Genomic DNA, 20,479 nt, shown 5'->3' on the forward strand with positions numbered 1-20,479 from the left:
TTTTCATCATTTCAAGGCAAAATAAAGATAGCATCACAGCTTTGATCATGGCACCACGGGGCTTATTTTCAGACTCAGCAATAAATCATTCAGACAAGAGGAATACATGAAAAGATTAAAGAAATCCAGGAATGAACAGAACTGATAGTATATTGCAGTAGCTGGTGTACCACTTCCCTCTACTGGATATATCTGACCTCAGCTATTTATTCTTTAGTACAAACAACATCCTCTGGTGGCTAGAAAGCTGAACAGAGAAATAAAAGACTATAGTAAAACAGCTGTTAAGCTACAGAAGCCCAGAGTCATGTCTGCATAATATACTTTTAATTGAATATTTATTTATTGGATCGTTATGCAAATAGCTGGTCCAGCTCATTCCATAATTCTTCATCTAAAAAGAGTTAGCACCCCAGTTAAGGAAGTAAGTGTAGTATCTCTCATGTTATATTTTTAATAACTATCACTGAATGTCCCTTACATTTAAATACAGTGGGGGGGGGGGAGTATTTGATCCCCTGCTAAATTTGCCTGTTTGCTCTCTGACGAAGAAATGACCAGTCCATAATTGTAATGGTAGGTTTATTGTAGCTGTGAGAGACAGAATAACAACAGGAAAACCCCCAGAAACCCAGAAGACAAAAGCCAGGTAGCATGACAACCACTGATTTCCAGTGGAATCACTGTTATTTGTTTTCCTGTTTTGTTACTAAGTTGAGCTAGTTTGCTTTCAGAAAGAAAGAAGTTCAGGGATCAGCCAGGTTTTCAGAAGTTAATAAGTAATCTAATGTCTACATCAGTGATATTTCCAAGTATAAAGAAAGAGAGAGATATCTGAAAGTGTCTTCCTAACTGTATATGAAGCAAACCTTCTCATAACCTCTTATTTTGAATACAGGAGGGAAACAAATAAATTGAGTTTCCCCAGTTATTCTCCATTCTCCTAAAAATAAATATTTATTAGGTGGGGTTCTATAATTGAATGTTTCAGGAAGCAAAATTTATTTATCATTTACTGTTTTTTAGTAACATCATTTTCATTACTTAATACTCCAAAGTACATGCTAAAGACTTTCCTGAAAACTGCTTTAATCTTGATTTCCCCACCACCACCAATTTTACAATTGTGGTGAAAAATTGTTACAAAATATGAAATTAGTCCTGAAAGCATTTCTATTTGTTGAATAATAGTAGTTCAAAGTTCAACACTGAGAAAGAACATTTCCAACAATTAGGCCCTAGAGTATTTTTGTCTGTAAAATCGTTTATACGCATGGTTACTGTATATAGTGACTAAATATAAAGGGCTCCTCTTCCTGTTTTGATAGAAACAGTTTACGTGACATAATAGAATATTATACTATCCACCCATTACTTCAAGGAGTTATGCAGGAAAGGGAAACATCTGTGACTGAGCTCCAAGCTTTTTGCGTTTATGAGACAAAGACTTGTTGAGTATGTGATGAAGAATCATAATAACAGTAGGCACTTAGCTGATATTTGATTTTTGTACTCTCTTGTTCCTACACTACTGGAAAGTATCTGCTACTCATGGAGGAACAGAGGGAGTTCCCTTATATAAAGTCAGACCAACAGTCAATCCGGCACACCACTGGTCTTCAACTGGTGGTCTGGTGTGTGGTGTAGTGGTTAAGAGTGGTAGACTTGTAACCTGGTGAACCGGGTTCGCTTCCCCACTCCTCCACATGCAGCTGCTGGGTGACCTTGGGCTAGTCACACTTCTCTGAAGTCTCTCAGTCCCACTCACCTCACAGAGTGTTTGTTGTGGGGGAGGAAGGGAAAGGAGAGTGTTAGCCGCTTTGAGACTCCTTCGAGTAGTGATAAAGCGGGATATCAAATCTAAACTCTTCTGGGAGCCACCAGAAGATCATGGCCTGATCACAACAGGAGCACTACCACCTGCAGATATTTCACAACCTGCACACACATTCTGCAGACAGAATGGAGAGCTCTTTGCTGGCAGTGGCTGAGAGGGCTGGGTGAAAGGACATCGCCACCCAGTCCAACTCCCCCCTCCACAACCTAGTGCAAAAGGGGTTTGGATTGCAATCTACATAAATGTTGCTATAAGGATAGGTGTGTGGTGGGGAGACAAGGGATAACTGATTTGTTCTTGTAAAACAGCAAATTTAGCTAGATGTTGGTCTCCATATAGGTGTTATAAAGTAAAGGAGTTTCTAAATCCTACATTTTTAAAAACTACCCCCCCCCCAAAAAAAGGAGTACTAAATTAAAATAAAAGGAATGAAAATTCAGACTGAATCTCAAGCTTTTTTTATATATTTCTTATACCACATGCACAATGTGTGGCCTTCAGGAAACGAGGTTTTGACACATGGAATTTAGGAAGCAAGATTCTGGCACAACTTAAAGGAGTTTACGATATTAAAAAAAATTGGTGGTTGCCACAGCAGTCCCACACACAAAAATATAATTTGAGGCATTTGACAACGTCCAAGGACCCTACTCTCATAAACCAGGTCTTAACAGCACGTTTTACGTAAAGTGTCAAGGAAGGATGACTAAAAAGCACTGACGTACACAATAAGATTACCACCTGCCTGTTTCATTTCACTGTTGTGCCCCTTCAGTCACAAGCTGTGCGGCACTGGAGTGACTCAGCTGACCCTTGTCTATAGCGCATGAAAGCTATTTGCGCAGATTTCATATTGTTAGACCCTTCATTCGACATCTCAGTTTACTTTGCTCCTTGTGCTGGCAATCAGGGGTAGCTAATCAATAGTTCTTTCCACGCAAGGTCAGGGTTTCTTTATCCCCAGCAGAGGCCAGTGGGATGAGAACAGAATTTTTTAAAGGGATATTGAAAAATGGATAAGAAACAAAATAGAGCATCTAGCTGGCTTGCCACTGTGGGGAACAAGAGACTTAACTAGTCTAGCAGATCCTATTCACAGCAGGTAAGGAGGTGAGTGGCTCTTTACAAGCCTTCATAAAAACATCCTTTCTTTCTCGAGAGTTTATCTTTTTTTATTTTGAATTGATAATCTCAATTTGAAAATGAAACTAAACTGCTAATCCAGTGCAGTGTAATGTCTAGAGCTGAGCTAAAAAAAACCCCCGGACCTCTTTGTTTTATTTTCACTTTTATCATTCTTGGAAAATGCCTCCTCTTTTTTGGTTTGCCTTCCCTCAGCAAGTGTAGAGCTAGGTGGACTGACCGTCTGACTCAATATAAGGCAGCTTCCTATGTCCGTACATGCACATATTGGCAGCCTGGCTTTTATACAGGGGACTGGGGGCACCTGTTTATCCTGGAAAGCACCTCACTGATGCCTCCCCTTTTTCATTGACCTACTCTGCTGCCACAGGGACTTAGCTGTAGGGTTCCAAGACTGCATGTTAGTGGGGAGAGGATCCGACCTGAGATGCTATCAGGTTTAGGGCTTCTTATTCCCGCACTGCCTAAATCTGACAGATCCAGGCTAATTGCAGTCTAGACAATGTATTTTGAAGATCACTGCACTGAGAACAGAAAGAAAACTTACTGGCTTTCGAGTTGGTGTGACTTGAACAGAATGGTAGAATTCTGGCTGGACTCTGCTGCTTTTCTTGATCTTCCTTTTCTTAACCGATGTTTCCTGCTCACTCAGCTGATGCACTTCTACCAGGGGCTGCGTTTCTTCAAGGCGAGGCACGACACGTCTTCTAATGTGGCGGGGACTTGGTCTAAAACCCTGTCGGAAAAAACACGAATGTATGTTAATAAGGTGTGTGGTGCTTCTTTCGCTCTTCGATGTCACAGAAATATTATTTATACAAGCTAGAACTATTGGTTCTATCAGCATTTTAAATATTGGCAAATTACTAACAAGTATTCTCATTAAACCCTTCATTTCCCCCTTTTCATGCTGTTTCTTTTCCTGTACAGTCGTACTTTGGTTGTCAAACAGAATCCTTTCCGGAAGTCCACCTGACTTCCAAAAACGTCTGAAAACCAAGGCACGGCTTCCGACTGGCTGCAGGAGCTTCCTGCACTCAATCGGAAGCCATGGAAGCCACATTGGGCGTTCGGCTTCCAAAGAACGTTCGCTAACTGGAACACTTTGCGGCATTCAGGAGCCAAAACAGACAAGTACCAAGGCGTTTGACAACCAAGGTAGGACTGTAATTGATTTATTTTTAAGCATCATTTCACTCGGATGAATGTTAGTAAGGAAATTCCTAATGGGAAAGAAAAGTAAACATTCCTTTCTAGACAACCTTCCAAAGCCACATGCCGTAGGTAGGCAAAAATGAGCACAGCAACAAATATAAATTATACCTTGTCACTACTGAGTAGTTGAGCCTGAGTATACTCAGACACCCCTCTATATCCTACATCCAGACAAGCAAAAGGCATTATTCCAGCCAGGCAAAAACACTCACTCAGGGTGCAAAGAAGGGCTAGAGGGGGTAGATGGCCATATTTGGCATTTGGACCTGAGGTTCCCTACCCCTGAGATAGAACATCAGACAGAGCATCTGTAAGAAGTTAAGCAGCTCTCAAAGTGCTTAGAGATACGTGCCAAAGAGGGATTTAAGTGTGTGGATGTATCTTTAAGGAATAATTTAGCCTCCAAGTTTCCAGGCTAACAATTTACTATTTTCATTTTTAAAAATGAATGGATGTCCCTCAGAAAATAACTGGCAAAGTACTGTGCTTAAATACTGTAACACAGAAAATTATACAGGTGTGGACTTCCCATTTCTTAGTGGACCAAAAATATATGACAACAGGTAAGACTGTTGTAGCTTTAAGACTTCATCTGCTTCTAATGCTGACTCTTGCTCTTCACTCAAAGTCATAATCTTCTACTTATGACTTCACAATTGGATAGGATTATGATGTGCTACAAGGAATAAGGTCCTGGTTTCAAGTGAGTAGTACACATGAGGATGAAGCAAGCTAACAGCATAATGCAATTGACTTTAGCCTACTTACAGGACAACTCTGTACATGTTTACACAAACCTAAGTCCCATTCAGTTTAATGGGGTTTACTCCCAGCTAACTCGGTACAGTATATTGGATCCTAAATGTTTATGCCCTGACTCATTTGTGTAGTGAATTTTCTGCCTGAATGGAAAACGATGGCTTCAGCAATAGGTTTGAGATGATGCAGACATAGAAATGGCCTGTAATTGCATCAGAAAAACACAGGATCCAAACGCTAGTACAGCAGGCTGCTCAATGTTGTCTAGCAGCCGCTGAGTTAGGACAGCAGCAGCCATCAAAGCTAATATGCCAACACTCTTGATGAAGCCTATGAGCATTTGTGGCTCAGGACTCCCATCTCTCAAGGACTGCCTCTCCTCACATGAAGCAACCTAGACCCTGAATTTGGTATCTGAGGCCCTTCTCTGTATATCCCCTCTGAGGGAGGCCCTAAGGGTAGCGACATGAGAACAGACCTTTTCAGTGGTAGCAACCCACATATAGAATGCTGTCCCCAGAGAAGCATGCCTGGTATCTTCACTATTTACTTGTAGACACCAGGCAAGAACATTTCTTTTTGCCCAGGATTTTGGCCCTTCATTTGAAGAATTTTAGATATCTGTGGCCTCTTTCTATGGGTAGAATGTGATAGATCTGCCTGTTTTTCATGTTTTTATTTTGTTTTAGCTTTATACTGATTCTAATATTTGTACTATTTTGTAAATCACTTTGAGTTACTTTTTTTAAAAAAGAAACTAATAAGTGCAATAAATAATAACAATATTTTTTAATGCAAGATGATTTGGGTGTGCATGTATATGTCTGAAGAGGGGGAAAGAGCTGTCATATCCTAAGAACAATTACACTGGCATTGTTTCTCTAAAACCATCACATTATGTTGGTGATTTACAGCAGCAAGGATGGTTAGGGCTTGTTATAGGCAAGTAGAACAGCAATATGTGCCATGTACTCAACAACATAGGATACCTTTCTCACCAGTTGCAGCTTGTACTGCAGAACCCTAAATAGTAAAAATTTAAGATATGCAGAATTATGGCTGCAGTCCTAAACACACTTGCCTGGCAGAAGGTTGCCTTAACCTCTGTGGAGCTTATTTCTTTATCAACCTGTGCTGCAAAACCATTAATTTACGCAGAGATGCCTGTACATAATTATCCATAATTAGTGCCTGTAATCAGTGTAGCATAGGTGGTACAACAATCTGTAGGGTGTAGCCTTGAGGTATCATATGTCAGATCTCCCCACAGCAGTAGCCACAAACCCGGAAGCAAAACGGGAAAAACCACACAGAGGAGCTTTAGTACAATGGTTGCTGTCCCCTGACATGGGTGCTGATCCAGCTAGTAACTTTTTGATTAGCAGTAATCCACCCAGGGGTTGGCACAGCTGTCATCCAGCATGTGAATACTTGCATATCAGAATGTCAGTTACCTGCAAAAGCACTACTGTAGCTGGGAAAAGCAGATGTCTTGAAACACCCTTAAGTCATATATACATGCATAGGAGACCTATCTGCGCAGAAAGAGCTTTTTGAAAAACATGTTTTTAGTACTCCAACTACTGAAAGGACAAGTTGCTTTTTAAGCTGAGCAAAAATTTGCCTCTTTGGCACTAGGAAACATCAAAAGGAAGCTCTGACCTCCTGTAAGGGATTTTCTCTTGCACAACACAAACTACTTAAACCACAGCCTGAAATAGCAAGAGATACGTGATGCTTGATTCAACTGAATAAAATGCAGAACATGAAGCTGTGCAAGTACCCACAAAAGAGAAATTTCCCTGGAAGCAAATTCTACATCTGAAAAATGCTGTGTTTGCATTCTGCTGCAATGTACCAAAAATTCACATAAAATTATGACAGGATCCAATTAAACTAATTCTTTGAACCTTTGAACAGCAGCTCAGCTCCCTTGCTCCCATGCTACATAGCAAACTGCTTTGAACCTGAGACCAGGTACCAAAGTAGTTGCCATGTGGAACAAGGATCAGCTGTTCCAAGAAAAAGAATCACACTGGGCTCATGAAAGCCCCTACCATGAACCTAAGGCTTCAATCCTAGGCATCCTTATCCAGGAGTAAGTATCGCTAAGCACAATGGGACTTATTTCTGAGTAATCATGTATAGGATTGCACTGCAAGAGTGTAAAATAGGGACACCAATCTTTATGCTTCTATTTTAAAAATACCTATTTACATATTAAAAGCAACATCTATAACCAAGGCCCAAACTAACATCAGTATAAAGCTAAATTTCTAACATTTCCATCCATGGGCGTAGCCAGGATTTTTGTTAGGGCGCAGGCTTTTGTTTTTGGGGGGCAGAACCTCAGATTTGTATTGATTTGTATTGATTTTTACTTATTTAGGGGGAGCTGCCCCCTTGGCTACACTCATGTTTCCACCTGCTATTTATATGGAAACAAAACTGATCTTAGTTTCTGGCTCAGTTCAAGAAAATACACATTCCATCCTTGAGAATTTGAGTATGAGATTATCATAGTGCCAGATGCCAGTGTATTTCCATCTTAACTATACAGCCAGTATCTTTTCCAACACAACCTTTTCTCCATTTTAGAAATATCGTGAGGACTGCTTCTAAACAAATTAGGCTGCAACTAGAGATTTTATGGGCTGGCTGCAAGACTGGAAATTATTACTAATTTCTCTAAGTTTTGATTTTCAAAAACTACAGTGCATATCTATACTGCCTCAAGCTTTAGGAAGTGGAGTTTGATTTAGCTGTCTGAAAGAATCCCAGCCTCTTTAAACTGAATTAATGTTACCTTAACACAGAATAATTTAAATTTGAGGATCATGCATTATTTCAGTCACTGGCTTCAGCAAGGTATAAGCCTAGGTGGTAAAAGTTACATTTAAAGTCAATACAGGGTCCAAATAATTCTGCAGAACGCTTGCTAATATAGTTTAGTTTAAATGGTCTACTTCCAACCCAAAGCTGCCTTACTTTGTTATGGTTTTTCAACATGAAGAGTTCTGATGCCACCCTTTCGGTTTTTCTAAAGCATGCTGAGTCATGTTACTCTACTCTAGAATATCCCTGCATTTTGAAAACAAAAATGAGGTTTCGGTACAGCCAATTTGTTCCCCCACAAGTCATTCTAGTCAGAAACAGAGGTATGTTGGTCATAGGTGTGGACAGCACATTTCTCTAGGATGTGTACCCAGGGATTTTTTAAAAGGTGGACATGTATTGAATACATACATAAATGACATTATGCCCAGCTCTTATTTCTAAACTTTTTTTCTTTTTTTACTTCTACAAACCTTGGGGCTCCCCAAACCTGCTGATACCTCTCTCTTCTGCAGGAATGGTGCTGTTTTGTCTCCAAAAGGACCACCATCAAGCAAAAGGAGTACTGTATTAGGCACAGCATCTGCCAACTAGAAACTCAGCAATCACAAATATCCAGAAGTAAGCAAACCTCTTACAGCTTTATATGGGAAGAGTCCCATGGACAGAAACTACAGCTGAGAAGATTCTAAATATATGAACTAGCAAAACATTATAATGTAATGTAAGATTACATTATAATAAACACCTATTAGTTTTATACTAGTTTACCTGTCATGGTGTCTGCCAAACAATCCTGGGAATTGTGGTTTAGTGAGGGTGGTGAAAATAATTTGTTAGAAATTTCTAGCTCGCCCACCAGAGAACTATATCTCCACAGGTTCCCCGGGGAAATTCAGTCATGTAGATAAGGTAAGCGAAGTGTATTGTTTGCACAAATGATACCACTTGCAAGTAAACCTAGTCCCAAGTCCCCACACTGTGAGTGAATCAAAGGAAAAGGAAATATTTTTGAAATGCCTTTTTTTTCAAAAGGCAGCATAGGGGGGAAATGTCTAACTTAATATTCTCTAAAACTGGTATTCTCCACATGAATTATTTCTGACCAACAGACAGAGAACAGGCACTATGTCTTTTGTTTCTCTCATGCACACATTTTTCTTTCCAAATATATTATTCTATTTCTTCCAAAAGAAGCAAAATAAAAAATAGTAGCAAGTTACCAGTTATTGTATAGCCTGTTCCTCTAACATAATATTTTTATTTTTCGACTCTACCTCAGATTACCCAGTCTAGGTGCTAAAAGTTGCATATGAATCTAAGCATTGCAACAATTTTTCTATTGTTTTGAACACAATTTTGGAAGACACAATAGTTCATTGTTTCTTTTTTAAAAAGTTATTGACAATGCCTATGCATATTTATATATAGTACACAAATTGCACGGGCCTTCATTTACTGACTACTAAAAGACTATTTGAATTATTACAGAATTGCTATTAAAATAATTAAAGAACCAAAGCCCAAACTTTATGGACAGCAAAATAACAATGCTTCATTTTTTCCATAAATGCAAAGTTTGGCTAATCCTAAAACTATCAGACGTAACACTTTAATAAAAAGACAACTTTTCTACAAAATTAAGTTTGTTGTTGTTGTTGTTTAGTCGTTTAGTTGTGTCCGACTCTTCGTGACCCCATGGACCAGAGCACGCCAGGCACTTCTGTCCTCCACTGCCTCCCGCAGTTTGGACAGACTCATGCTGGTAGCTTCGAGAATACCATCCAACCATCTCATCCTCTGTCGTCCCCTTCTCCTTGTGCCCTCCATCTTTCCCAACATCAGGGTCTTTTCCAGGGAGTCTTCTCTTCTCATGAGGTGACCAAAGTATTGGAGCCTCAACTTCACGATCTGTCCTTCCAGTGAGCACTCAGGGCTGATTTCCTTAAGAATGGATAGGTTTGATCTTCTTGCAGTCCATGGGACTCTCAAGAGTCTCCTCCAGCCCCATAATTCAAAAGCATCAATTCTTCGGCGATCAGCCTTCTTTATGGTCCAGCTCTCACTTCCATACATCACTACTGGGAAAACCATAGCTTTTACTATACGGACCTTTGTTGGCAAGGTGATGTCTCTACTTTTTAGGATGCTGTCTAGGTTTGTCATTGCTTTTCTCCCAAGAAGCAGGCGTGTTTTAATTTCGTGACTGCTGTCACCATCTGCAGTGATCATGGAGCCCAAGAAAGTAAAATCTCTTACTGCCTCCATTTCTTCACCTTCTATTTGCCAGGAGGTGATGGGACCAGTGGCCATGATCTTCGTTTTTTTGATGTTGAGCTTCAGACCATATTTTGTGCTCTCCTCTTTCACCCTCAATAAAAGGTTCTTTAATTCCTCCTCACTTTCTACCATCAAGGTTGTATCATCTGCATATCTGAGGTTGTTGATATTTCTTCCGGCTATCTTAATTCCAGCTTCGGATTCATCCAGCCCAGCCTTTCGCATGATGAATTCTGCATATAAGTTAAATAAGCAGGGAGACAATATACAGCCTTGTCGTACTCCTTTCCCAATTTTGAACCAATCAGTTGTTCCATATCCAGTTCTAACTGTAGCTTCTTGTCCCACATAGAGATTTCTCAGGAGACAGATGAGGTGATCAGGCACTCCCATTTCTTTAAGAACTTGCCATAGTTTGCTGTGGTCGACACAGTCAAAGGCTTTTACATAGTCAATGAAGCAGAAGTAGATGTCTTTCTGGAACTCTCTAGCTTTCTCCATAATCCAGCGCATGTTTGCAATTTGGTCTCTGGTTCCTCTGCCTCTTCTAAATCCAGCTTGCACTTCTGGGAGTTCTCGGTCCACATACTGCTTGAGCCTTCCTTGTAGAATTTTAAGCATAACCTTGCTAGTGTGTGAAATGAGTGCAATTGTGCGGTAGTTGGAGCATTCTTTGGCACTGCCCTTCTTTGGGATTGGGATGTAGACTGATCTCCTCCAATCCTCTGGCCACTGCTGAGTTTTCCAAACTTGCTGGCATATTGAATGTAGTACCTTAACAGCATCATCTTTTAAAATTTTAAATAGTACAGCTGGAATACCATCACTTCCACTGGCCTTGTTATTTGCAGTGCTTTCTAAGGCCCATTTGACTTCACTCTCCAGGATGTCTGGCTCAAGGTCAGCAACCACACTACCTGGGGTGTACGAGACATCCATGTCTTTCTGGTATAGTTCCTCTGTGTATTCTTGCCACCTCTTCTTGATGTCTTCTGCTTCTGTTAGGTCCTTACCACTTTTGTCCTTTATTACGGTAATCTTTGTACGAAATGTTCCTTTCATATCTCCAATTTTCTTGAACAGATCTCTGGTTCTTCCCATTCTGTTGTTTTCCTCTATTTCTTTGCATTGCTCGTTTAAGAAGGCTTTCTTGTCTCTCCTTGCTATTTTTTGGAAATCTGCATTCAATTTCCTGTATCTTTCACTATCTCCCTCGCATTTTGCTTGCCTTCTTTCCCCCGCTATTTGTAAGGCCTTGTTGGACAGCCACTTTGCTTTCCTGCATTTCTTTTTCATTGGGATGGTTTTCGTTGCTGCCTCCTGTATAATGCTGCGAGCCTCCACCCATAGTTCTTCAGGCACTCTGTCCACCGAATCTAAATCCTTAAACCTGTTCCTCACTTCCACTGTGTATTCATAAGGGATTTGACTTAGATTGTATCTTACCGGCCCAGTGGTTTTTCCTACTTTCTTCAGTTTAAGCTTGAATTTTGCTATAAGAAGCTGATGATCTGAGCCACAGTCAGCTCCAGGTATGGTTTTTGCTGACTGTATAGAGCTTCTCCATCTTTGGCTGCAGAGAATATAATCAATCTGATTTCGATGTTGCCCATCTGGTGATGTCCATGTGTAGAGTCGTCTCTTGTGTTGTTGGAAAAGCGTGTTTGTGATGACCAGCTTGTTCTCTTGGCAGAACTCTATTAGCCTTTGCCCTGCTTCGTTTTGATCTCCAAGGCCAAACTTGCCAGTTGTTCCTTTTATCTCTTGATTCCCTGCTTTAGCATTCCAATCCCCTATAATGAGAAGAACATCCTTCTTTGGTGTCACTTCTATAAGGTCTTGTAAGTCTTCATAGAATTGGTCAATTTCAGTTTCTTCAGCACCAGTAGTTGGTGCATAAACTTGGATTACTGTGATGTTAAAAGGTCTGCCTTGGATTCGTATCGAGATCATTCTATCATTTTTGAGATTGCATCCCAGTACAGCTTTTGCCACTCTTTTGTTGACTATGAGGGCCACTCCATTTCTTTTACGGGTTTCTTGCCCGCAGTAGTAGATATGATAGTCATCCGAACTGAATTCTCCCATTTCCGTCCATTTTAGTTCACTGATGCCCAGGATGTCAATATTTATTCTTGCCAACTCATTTTTGACCATACCCAACTTACCCAGGTTCATGGTTCTTACATTTCAGGTTCCTATGCAATATTTTTCTTTACAGCATTGGACTTTCCTTTCGCTTCCATGCATATCCACAACTGAGCGTCCTTTCAGCTTTGGCCCAGCCGCTTCATCAGCTCTGGATCTACTTGTACTTGTCCTCCGCTCTTCCCCAGTAGCATGTTGGACACCTTCCGACCTGAGGGGCTCATCTCAATTAATTAAGTTAGATTACATCTAAAACATGCTTTTGACAACCTTGATAATATCTGAAGAGTTACCTTTTTTTATAGCTCGTATTATAGGCCAAAGTTAAGGTTGTCTGAGTGGCTGTTTAAGCAAGGATTGTGGCTGTCTCCCATTTTGAGGATTTGTAATATTAACGTCTGATTAACACTTTTAAAAATTCATTAACAAAGTTTTCACTACTGAGTATACATACATTACTGGAGAATATACCTGCAAAGGAGTGCAGGAAGCACTAAACATTTGAGACAGCTAAAAGTGACTGAGGCCTTCTAGTCACAAAATGGTGGCAGATGGAGGCAGAGTTTGGCATAATTACTTGGAAATTCCTGATAACGTTTTCTGCTGACCTCCAACCCATCTCTAGTTGCTAAATTCTGTGCTACAGTGTTTTCCTTGTGGCAAGGAGTTCCATAGCTCAGCCTTCCTCAGGCTGGGGATTCTGTGACTTTAATAGCTGTAATAGAAGACTGTGGCAACAGCAGGTTCTCCCAGCACAGTGCTGTTGCAACGGGGTTAGCTCCTCCTGCACAAAGGTTAGCCCTTTGGTTCCACAGTTAATCACATCCTAACCCTGCCCTATACTAAATTCAGCAAATATAACTGGCATTCCCAATCCATTTTAATTAAGCCTCTGCTTCCACTTATAGCCAAATGAGATAAGAATGGGGACAATAGAGTCTTGAGGTGCTAGAACAGACTGTATGCTCACTCTGTGACTGGCTTTGGCTCTCCAGATGTTGCTGAATGGCCAGTGGTTGGGATGATGGGAATTGTGCAACATCTGGAGGGCCAAAGGTTTCCCACCACTGCTCTGTATGAAAAACCTCCTCCTCCTTGATGCAGACTGCTTAATGCAACATCATACGGCAGAAGTAGTGAACCAAAGTCCGAGGACCACATCCTCCTGGGACCTCATGCCAGTGGTGACTGCGGCTATAAAGTGTGGGATGTGATCCACAGGTAGCAGACAAGTACAACATTCCTTGTAATGCTAGAGTGGACATTCAAGGGAATTTTTGGTCCAACTTCAGCCAGTCGAAACCTCCTGTTCCTCCTGGCCTGGAGCATCCTTCCCCTTGCATGTGACCAGAGGTGGGCATGACTTTACCTGTCCAGGTAACAAAAGGACGGGTCACGCAGCACTCCCTCCCTTCCCCCCCTTTCTCCTTTCATCTGCTTCCAGCTAAGACTGCTCTGTTGGCTTGCAGTCAACAGCAACACAGGGATTGCCCCCCACATGGGGTAAATCCACATGTTGCTATTTGTCTTTAAGCCTGCCTTCAGGACTGATACTGCGTACTGCCTTAATGGGGTGGCGCTGTGGGTTAAACCACAGAGCCTAGGACTTGCCGATCAGAAGGTCGGCGGTTCGAATCCCCACAACGGGGTGAGCTCCCGTTGCTCTGTCCCAGCTCCTGCCCACCTAGCAGTTCGAAAATAGGTACCGCTTCAGCGGGAAGGTAAACGGCGTTTCCGTGCGCTGCTCTGGTTCGCCAGAAGCGGCTTAGTCATGCTGGCCACATAACCCGGAAGCTGTACGCCAGCTCCCTTGGCCAATAAAGCGAGATGAGCGCCGCAACCCCAGAGTCGGCCACAACTGGACCTAATGGTCAGGGGTCCCTTTACCTTTACTAATAATAATCTAGTACTCTTTTACTAATAGAACACTGTTCTCCTGAGACATGGCACTATTCTACTCTTATGGGGGCCATAGCCATAGCCGTATTTATGATGCATTGTTGCATGCCGAGTCAAAGGAAAACCAATCTACAAAACAGAACTAATACCCAATAGTGTTAATCTTCTTTAGGTGCTGCATTGATTGTTGATATCCTGTCCATTCAGACAGCTACAATATAGTACAGTGCTGGGAAGCAGCGTACCTCCTTCAAAATGGTTTTCTCATCAGACCTTGTGACCCTGACGTCCTCACAGTGAAATCCTCTGAGAGCAGAGCACTAATGGGGAAACAATGTTGAATCATCGTTCAATTAATGCATTATGTCACTGATGCTTTGGCCTTGGCTAATGGGCACTGGAAGAGCGTATATCCCCTAGCGGGTTATATCTGAACCTCAACCATCTTTCGTTATGAAATGCTGAATCTTTGCTTTCCCTTTCTCTTGAAGTTGGCATTGGTTGCTCCTGGAAGAACATTAAGATTGCTATATGGCAGAGGCAGCCTAGTCAGGACCCTTAGCAAGACTGTTCTCCCCCCACCCAGCTGCACTGATTTATGCAATGGCGGCAAAAAAGGGAGAAAAATAAACTTAAAACATAGCACTATAGTGCACAGAGAGGTTTGTGCATGTCTCCTGTATGTATGTGTGTGTAAGAGAGAGAGAGTTTATGAGATAGGCACACCCCTTCATGTGGGAATGTTCAGGGTGGCAGGAGAGGATATATTGTTTATTAATATCCTTCCTAACTTGCGCTAGCAAGTTCCTTATGTGGCAGAGTTACATTCCCCTTCTCACACACAGTAGAAAGCTGGTTGCAGGCTCGTTAGAACCGCTTACTATTATGCAGTTCAATCTGCCTCAGATTGAATTGCACATTCCTAGTAAACTCCCTTGAATCCCTCTTAAAAGAATAAAAACACCACAATCCTATTCATAGTCAACAAAAAGTAAGTTTACTCACGTTAAGGCAGTAAAGGTAAAGGGACCCCTGACCATTAGGTCCAGTCATGGCCGACTCTGGGGTTGCGGTGCTCATCTCGCTTTATTGGCCGAGGGAGCCGGCGTACAGCTTCCAGGTCATGTGGCCAGCATGACTAAGCCGCTTCTGGTGAACCAGAGCAGCGCATGGGAACACCGTTTACCTTCCTGCCGGAGCGGTACCTATTTATCTACTTGCACTCTGACATGCTTTCAAACTGCTAGGTTGGCAGGAGCAGGGACCGTCGCGGGGATTCGAACCGCCAACCTTCTGATCAGCAAGTACTAGGCTCTGTGGTTTAACTCACAGTGCCACCCGCATCCCTTCAGATTAGGATTAAGAAGACCCAAATTCCAATTCCTTCTTATCCAGGAAGCCCACTGGATGACCTTCAGTCAGGACCTAACTCTCTACTTTACCTCACAGAGTTGTTGAGGGGATAATATTTGGGGTGGGGGGAGATATAGGATTGCAGCCTTGCTCACTCTACTATACCAGATCTCCAACAATCATCTGTTTGAATTTTTTTTCTGTCCCCTGCTCAATCATTGCCAAGGGAGGCCAGCTTTGTTTAATATTTTCCGCCTTTATCCAGACAGTAGTTGTGAAGATAACTGCTGTGTGTAAATAGAGACTGTGCTGGAGTGATAAACCAAGACAGAGGCACAATTTGCGGGGGGGGGGGGGTTATCTGTCTGTTGTGTTAGTTTTAGGCAGTTCCTGTAGCATAGAAGGCGTTTAGTTAGCATTTGAATCATTACTCCCCTTCAGTTCACAGATCCTTAAAACATTTGTGTCAAGTTTCTGGATTATGCCATCTGCACAAAAAGTGAACTCCCCTATCTGCAGAGGCAGGCAATCTTTGTTCACAAAAGATACACTAAGCCTATATCATCATTGCATATAAGCTTGCAGAGCTATAAAAGGGACCCCCCCCCCAATTTTGCTTCAATTGGGAGAAAGAAGCACCATTCTCTGCGCAATTTTGTGCATGTTCCCACCAACTGCTTATCAGATTGCCTGACGGGTCTTCAATGCAGGATAAGTTCCTAGTGAAAAGTTTTTGTAATGTAAGGAACACACTTTCTCTACATCTATCTAGTTCTCTATCTCATATATATTTTTATACATTTCTATCTATCAGTCCATTACTATTTCCATCTCTCTTTTTATTTGTTTCTAACTATCTCTCTCACTCTCTCCCTTGCTAGCCATTTCCAATCACATCTACCATAAGAGCTAAAGTGAATGAGCAATTGACAAAACAATTATTTCTTGTATTTTAAAGTTAATCCATGTGTCAGGATGGGGAACCTGTGAACCTCTAGATACTGCTGGACAACAGCTTACATCACCCCTGACCATTGGTCAAAGTGGCTGGGTGTTAAAAGTCCAGAAACATCTCCAAGTTCACAAATTCCCCCCACCCCACCCCACCCTGGTATCTTGCTAGCCATTTACACAGCATCACTGGCTGAAATTATGTCCATCATAAGAGATAAAACTTTATGTGGCACTGGAGTACAGTACTTCTCTATATTACACATTAATTCCTACCTACAGCAGGATTTATTCTAATTATTGCAGGGAAACCTTTTATTTTCATATTCAAAAACATTTTCCCCCTTGACCTTGTTCGTTGAACCTTCCATGCTTAATGGAATGCATTTCCAACACCCTAAGGCAGAAATTGTCCAAATACAATTGATTCCATCTACTGAAAAAAATAAATCCTTTGAATAGACAGAAGCTTGCATTTGTCTGTGTCTCTCCTTGAACGCACTTTATCCAAATCAGACACAGAACTATAAATTCAGCTTAGAGGCTTTTCTGATTTTCCTTTTCATCTGAGTTAGTCGTACACTCAGCAGCTTATAAATAACCCTGGGATTCTTCTACTGAATTATAGCAGAAGACTTTCAAGGCTATTCATTATCATTCTATAGTGGCAACAAGAATGATATTTTTAGCTGGTTGTCCTGTTAAGCAGAAAGTGGGTTGACTGTGATAATGGGTCACACACGGAAGATGGCTTTTTTGTACGAGGCAAGAAGGAAATGTTTGTCAAAAATGACGAGGTTGTGGGGAAGACTATACTGAGCTAAACATTCAGCAGTTGGAGTTTTCTGTTATCGACATTACCAATAGGATTTTTTTTATTTCCGTTTGCTTCCCTGGGTGACCTATTTTTTGCACCAGACATGCATAAGCATCTTATCTACATGACAACTGAATACATAAATGTCATCTCCTGTAGTGACAGTAACTTTTCAGCAGGCTAAGCAGCAGATGTAAAGTCTGTGAAAAGCAAATGCTACCCAAATGAATTTCTTCAGGATAAAACTAAATATGCGCAGTCATCTCCCTGCAACCAGGATAATAACAAATACAAATTTGGTTCCATTACGCAGGGAGCAAAATCCTGTCACTAGCAATTCTGCTAAATCAAAAAGCCCTTAAGTGACAGCTGAACCAGGTCGATTGCCACGAATAACTCATCTTGGGCACTGCTATATGGTACAAAATGTTTTAGGCTACAACACTAACACTTCTTTCCCTTTGAATAATAAATCCAGTTGAAATGTATTGGCAGTTTTGCACGGAATGTAGGATCAGATCATCTATGGCTTGATCTGAGTTTGGTAAAAAGCCTGTTTTTCGCACGTCATCACCCCACATGTTCACTGAGAGATTAATGGCTGTCTAGTGATGAACTAGGATCACACTTTAGAAGTTACTTTGGTTCCCAAAGAGGATAGCAGCTCCAGAAGAGTTTTTCACTATGGATATAATCAAGTAACTTCCAAAGTAGCAGATTAAAGCAATTCAAATAGGTAATATATATTTGTAGGGCAGTCACTTTAAGAATACTAATACTTAATTTATAACACAACTTCCTTATAATCCTTTTCAAGTGTATGTTACGTGAATTCACACCCAAATCCTAATTTCTAAAAGGGGAGGTGCTGTGGCTCAAGCCTGCATGGAAACTGTTTTCCCTCCAAGCCAAAGGTAGGGGATCTGGTTCTGACTTCTCCTTGGGGAAAGACATACAACATAAGATCATAGAAATTATGGTGGTTCTCACTAATGATGGTGATAATATCACCACCACCATCATACTATACATCCACAGTGAAATTAGTTCTTCAAAATGGCATTATCAATGCACAAGAAGAAGGCATCAACAGGCTTTGGGAGAACCACAAAGTTTACAGAGGTACAAAAAATATTTTTGGAAAAATAACACTTGGGACTCAACCCAGATTCAGCCAGCGAGCCTTTGCAGAGTGGTAGGGCCAGGCAGTAATAGCAGAGGTTTGGTGGGGGCGTGATCAGGACTGATGCTGTTGCTTGACAGCAATAGGACCAGACCTGTTCAGCCCCTCCTCGCCTCCAGAATTCCCCATTTTGGGGGCCCTGTTGCCTGTTGTCAGTGGGCATCCCATCAATGGCACACTCACCTAGCTGAGGGGCCATGGCAGCAGAGTGATGCTTAGCCAGCAGAGCTGAGCAGAAGGACACCTCCACCCAATTCATACCCACCCATTAAGGGAGGGTTTAACTACTCTTGCAGGAGGTGGAACCCCAAAACAGCTCAGTGAGGAATGAGTGTGATGAGAGGCCACTGAATGCTTGATTGAAAGTGTCTGTTGTGAAGGAAGGGGAATGGAAATCCTGAACAGGAACACTCTGCACTTCAATATTTTGTTTCAGGCTCCACTTGTTACTTACTGTTTTAAAGCTCAGGCACTAAACCATGCACCCAAACCAACTCTGATGTTCCCAGGCTCATGGCTAAGACCTACTGATTGCATCATTTTGCTAATTGTGTAACATAGAAGACCATTTGAATTTAGTCCCAGTATATATAGGGGCTTTGGTGGTAATCAAACATTGGCCAATTTAGTTTGATGAATTGTGTTTGCATTGTGCTACATTGTACTAATGATTAGATATAGGATAAGCAGTATCATGGACACTGATAAAGTCAGCAGTGCCAGGACCTTGTCTGAAGAATAAATTTGCACACAAGCTTCTTTGTCCTGCTGCTGTTTGAGTCCATGGATTGCTGACTTTAACAGAGCAGACTCTGATTAAGTTAGGATAATGCATATGCAGTCATACAATGTGCTCAAGGTTTGTGATACCAGATCTCTGGTTGCCCTCCACACCTTATCGTTGTCAGAGCTGTGCACCAGATTCAGCCGAGGCCAAAACCCCAAGCCAAATCAGACACATTAGGAGGACTTCGGGTGAGTCAGGTAGGGACAGGCACAAACCACTGCAAGTCAGGTTGGATAGGCCCAGAGCGATCTGTGGCTGTCAGGGGGCGGGACAGAAAGGAGAAGAGGGCAAGGTGGGAAAACCACAGGAAAAGGGTCAAGTCCTACCCAACTGGTGGGTGCCTCTTCCCAAGAGGAGGTAGGCCCAACACCTGCCCCACAAGATCAATGCCTGCACTCCACATCAATCTTGTAGGTGTAGGTGCTGCTTTGTAAGGGGCTTTCTTGCAGAAACGCCACTTGTGAAACAGTACCTCACAGGATCAAACCCTCCTGCTAACCACTTGGTAGGCAGGAGAATCTTAGCCTCTGCAGTGTGCTGGGTCCTCCTCCTTCACAAGTGTTTTCCTTCGTGTGCAGGGAAACCACTAGCAATGGAGCAGTGACCAGAACTCAACAGGATTGGTTCCTTCCACTTAACAGCTGGCAGGGTCCAATCCTGCAGAGTACTAGTACAACTCCCTGGCCCTTTTCAAACCCCAATGTGTTAAAATTGGATTTTAAAAGTACCTTGGGGATGGATTCAGGCTTACCAACCCCCAAAGTTGGACCAAAGTTGTTGAGCTTTGTTTAGGGCAGCTACCGATTTAAGCTCTGCCCCCTCCCGCAGCACCCGAAATGCCCAGGAACCACCTTGCTGACCACAAGCACTCCTGCTGCCCAGAATTACAACCCCCAGCACACAACAGCCAGTGTGCTGCACTGCAGAGTCTCATGCCGCCCCTACAGACACCTATGGTGCCCTATGCCCTCCCTCCTGGTGCGGACCTCCCCCACCGTGCCCAGCTACCCACGCTACTGGATTAGGACATCACAGGATGAAATCTACCCAATCTGGGCCACAGGGTGGATAGGGGGTCTGTGCACACCCCTAATCATTGACTGCATTCAACAGGTTTAATTGACTGAGAGCCAGAGTTGTACAATAGAAAACCATGGCAGGCTATAAATGACCTAGAGGCCTTTTACTGGCTTCCCTTAGCCATTTCGTTTGCTCCTCATAGTCAATTCAAGACAAGCACACCTCCATGCAACCTTGGATCGATGAGTGCCA

General features: G+C 42.1%; 1 protein-coding gene across 1 annotated transcript in view; it reads right to left on the minus strand.

Annotated features, from left to right (window-relative positions):
- Positions 1 to 20,479, minus strand: part of LOC310759029 (dystonin-like) — a 306,438-nt gene that overhangs the window by 276,479 nt on the left and 9,480 nt on the right. The window contains exon 3 of the mRNA XM_083605788.1: positions 3,528 to 3,716. Coding sequence (XP_083461914.1) covers positions 3,528 to 3,716 — 189 coding nt within the window. The remainder of the gene's footprint in view (positions 1 to 3,527; positions 3,717 to 20,479) is intronic.

This window comes from Podarcis filfolensis, assembly GCF_964270895.1.
Source record: "Podarcis filfolensis genome assembly, chromosome: 3".
NCBI lineage: Eukaryota > Metazoa > Chordata > Lepidosauria > Squamata > Lacertidae > Podarcis > Podarcis filfolensis.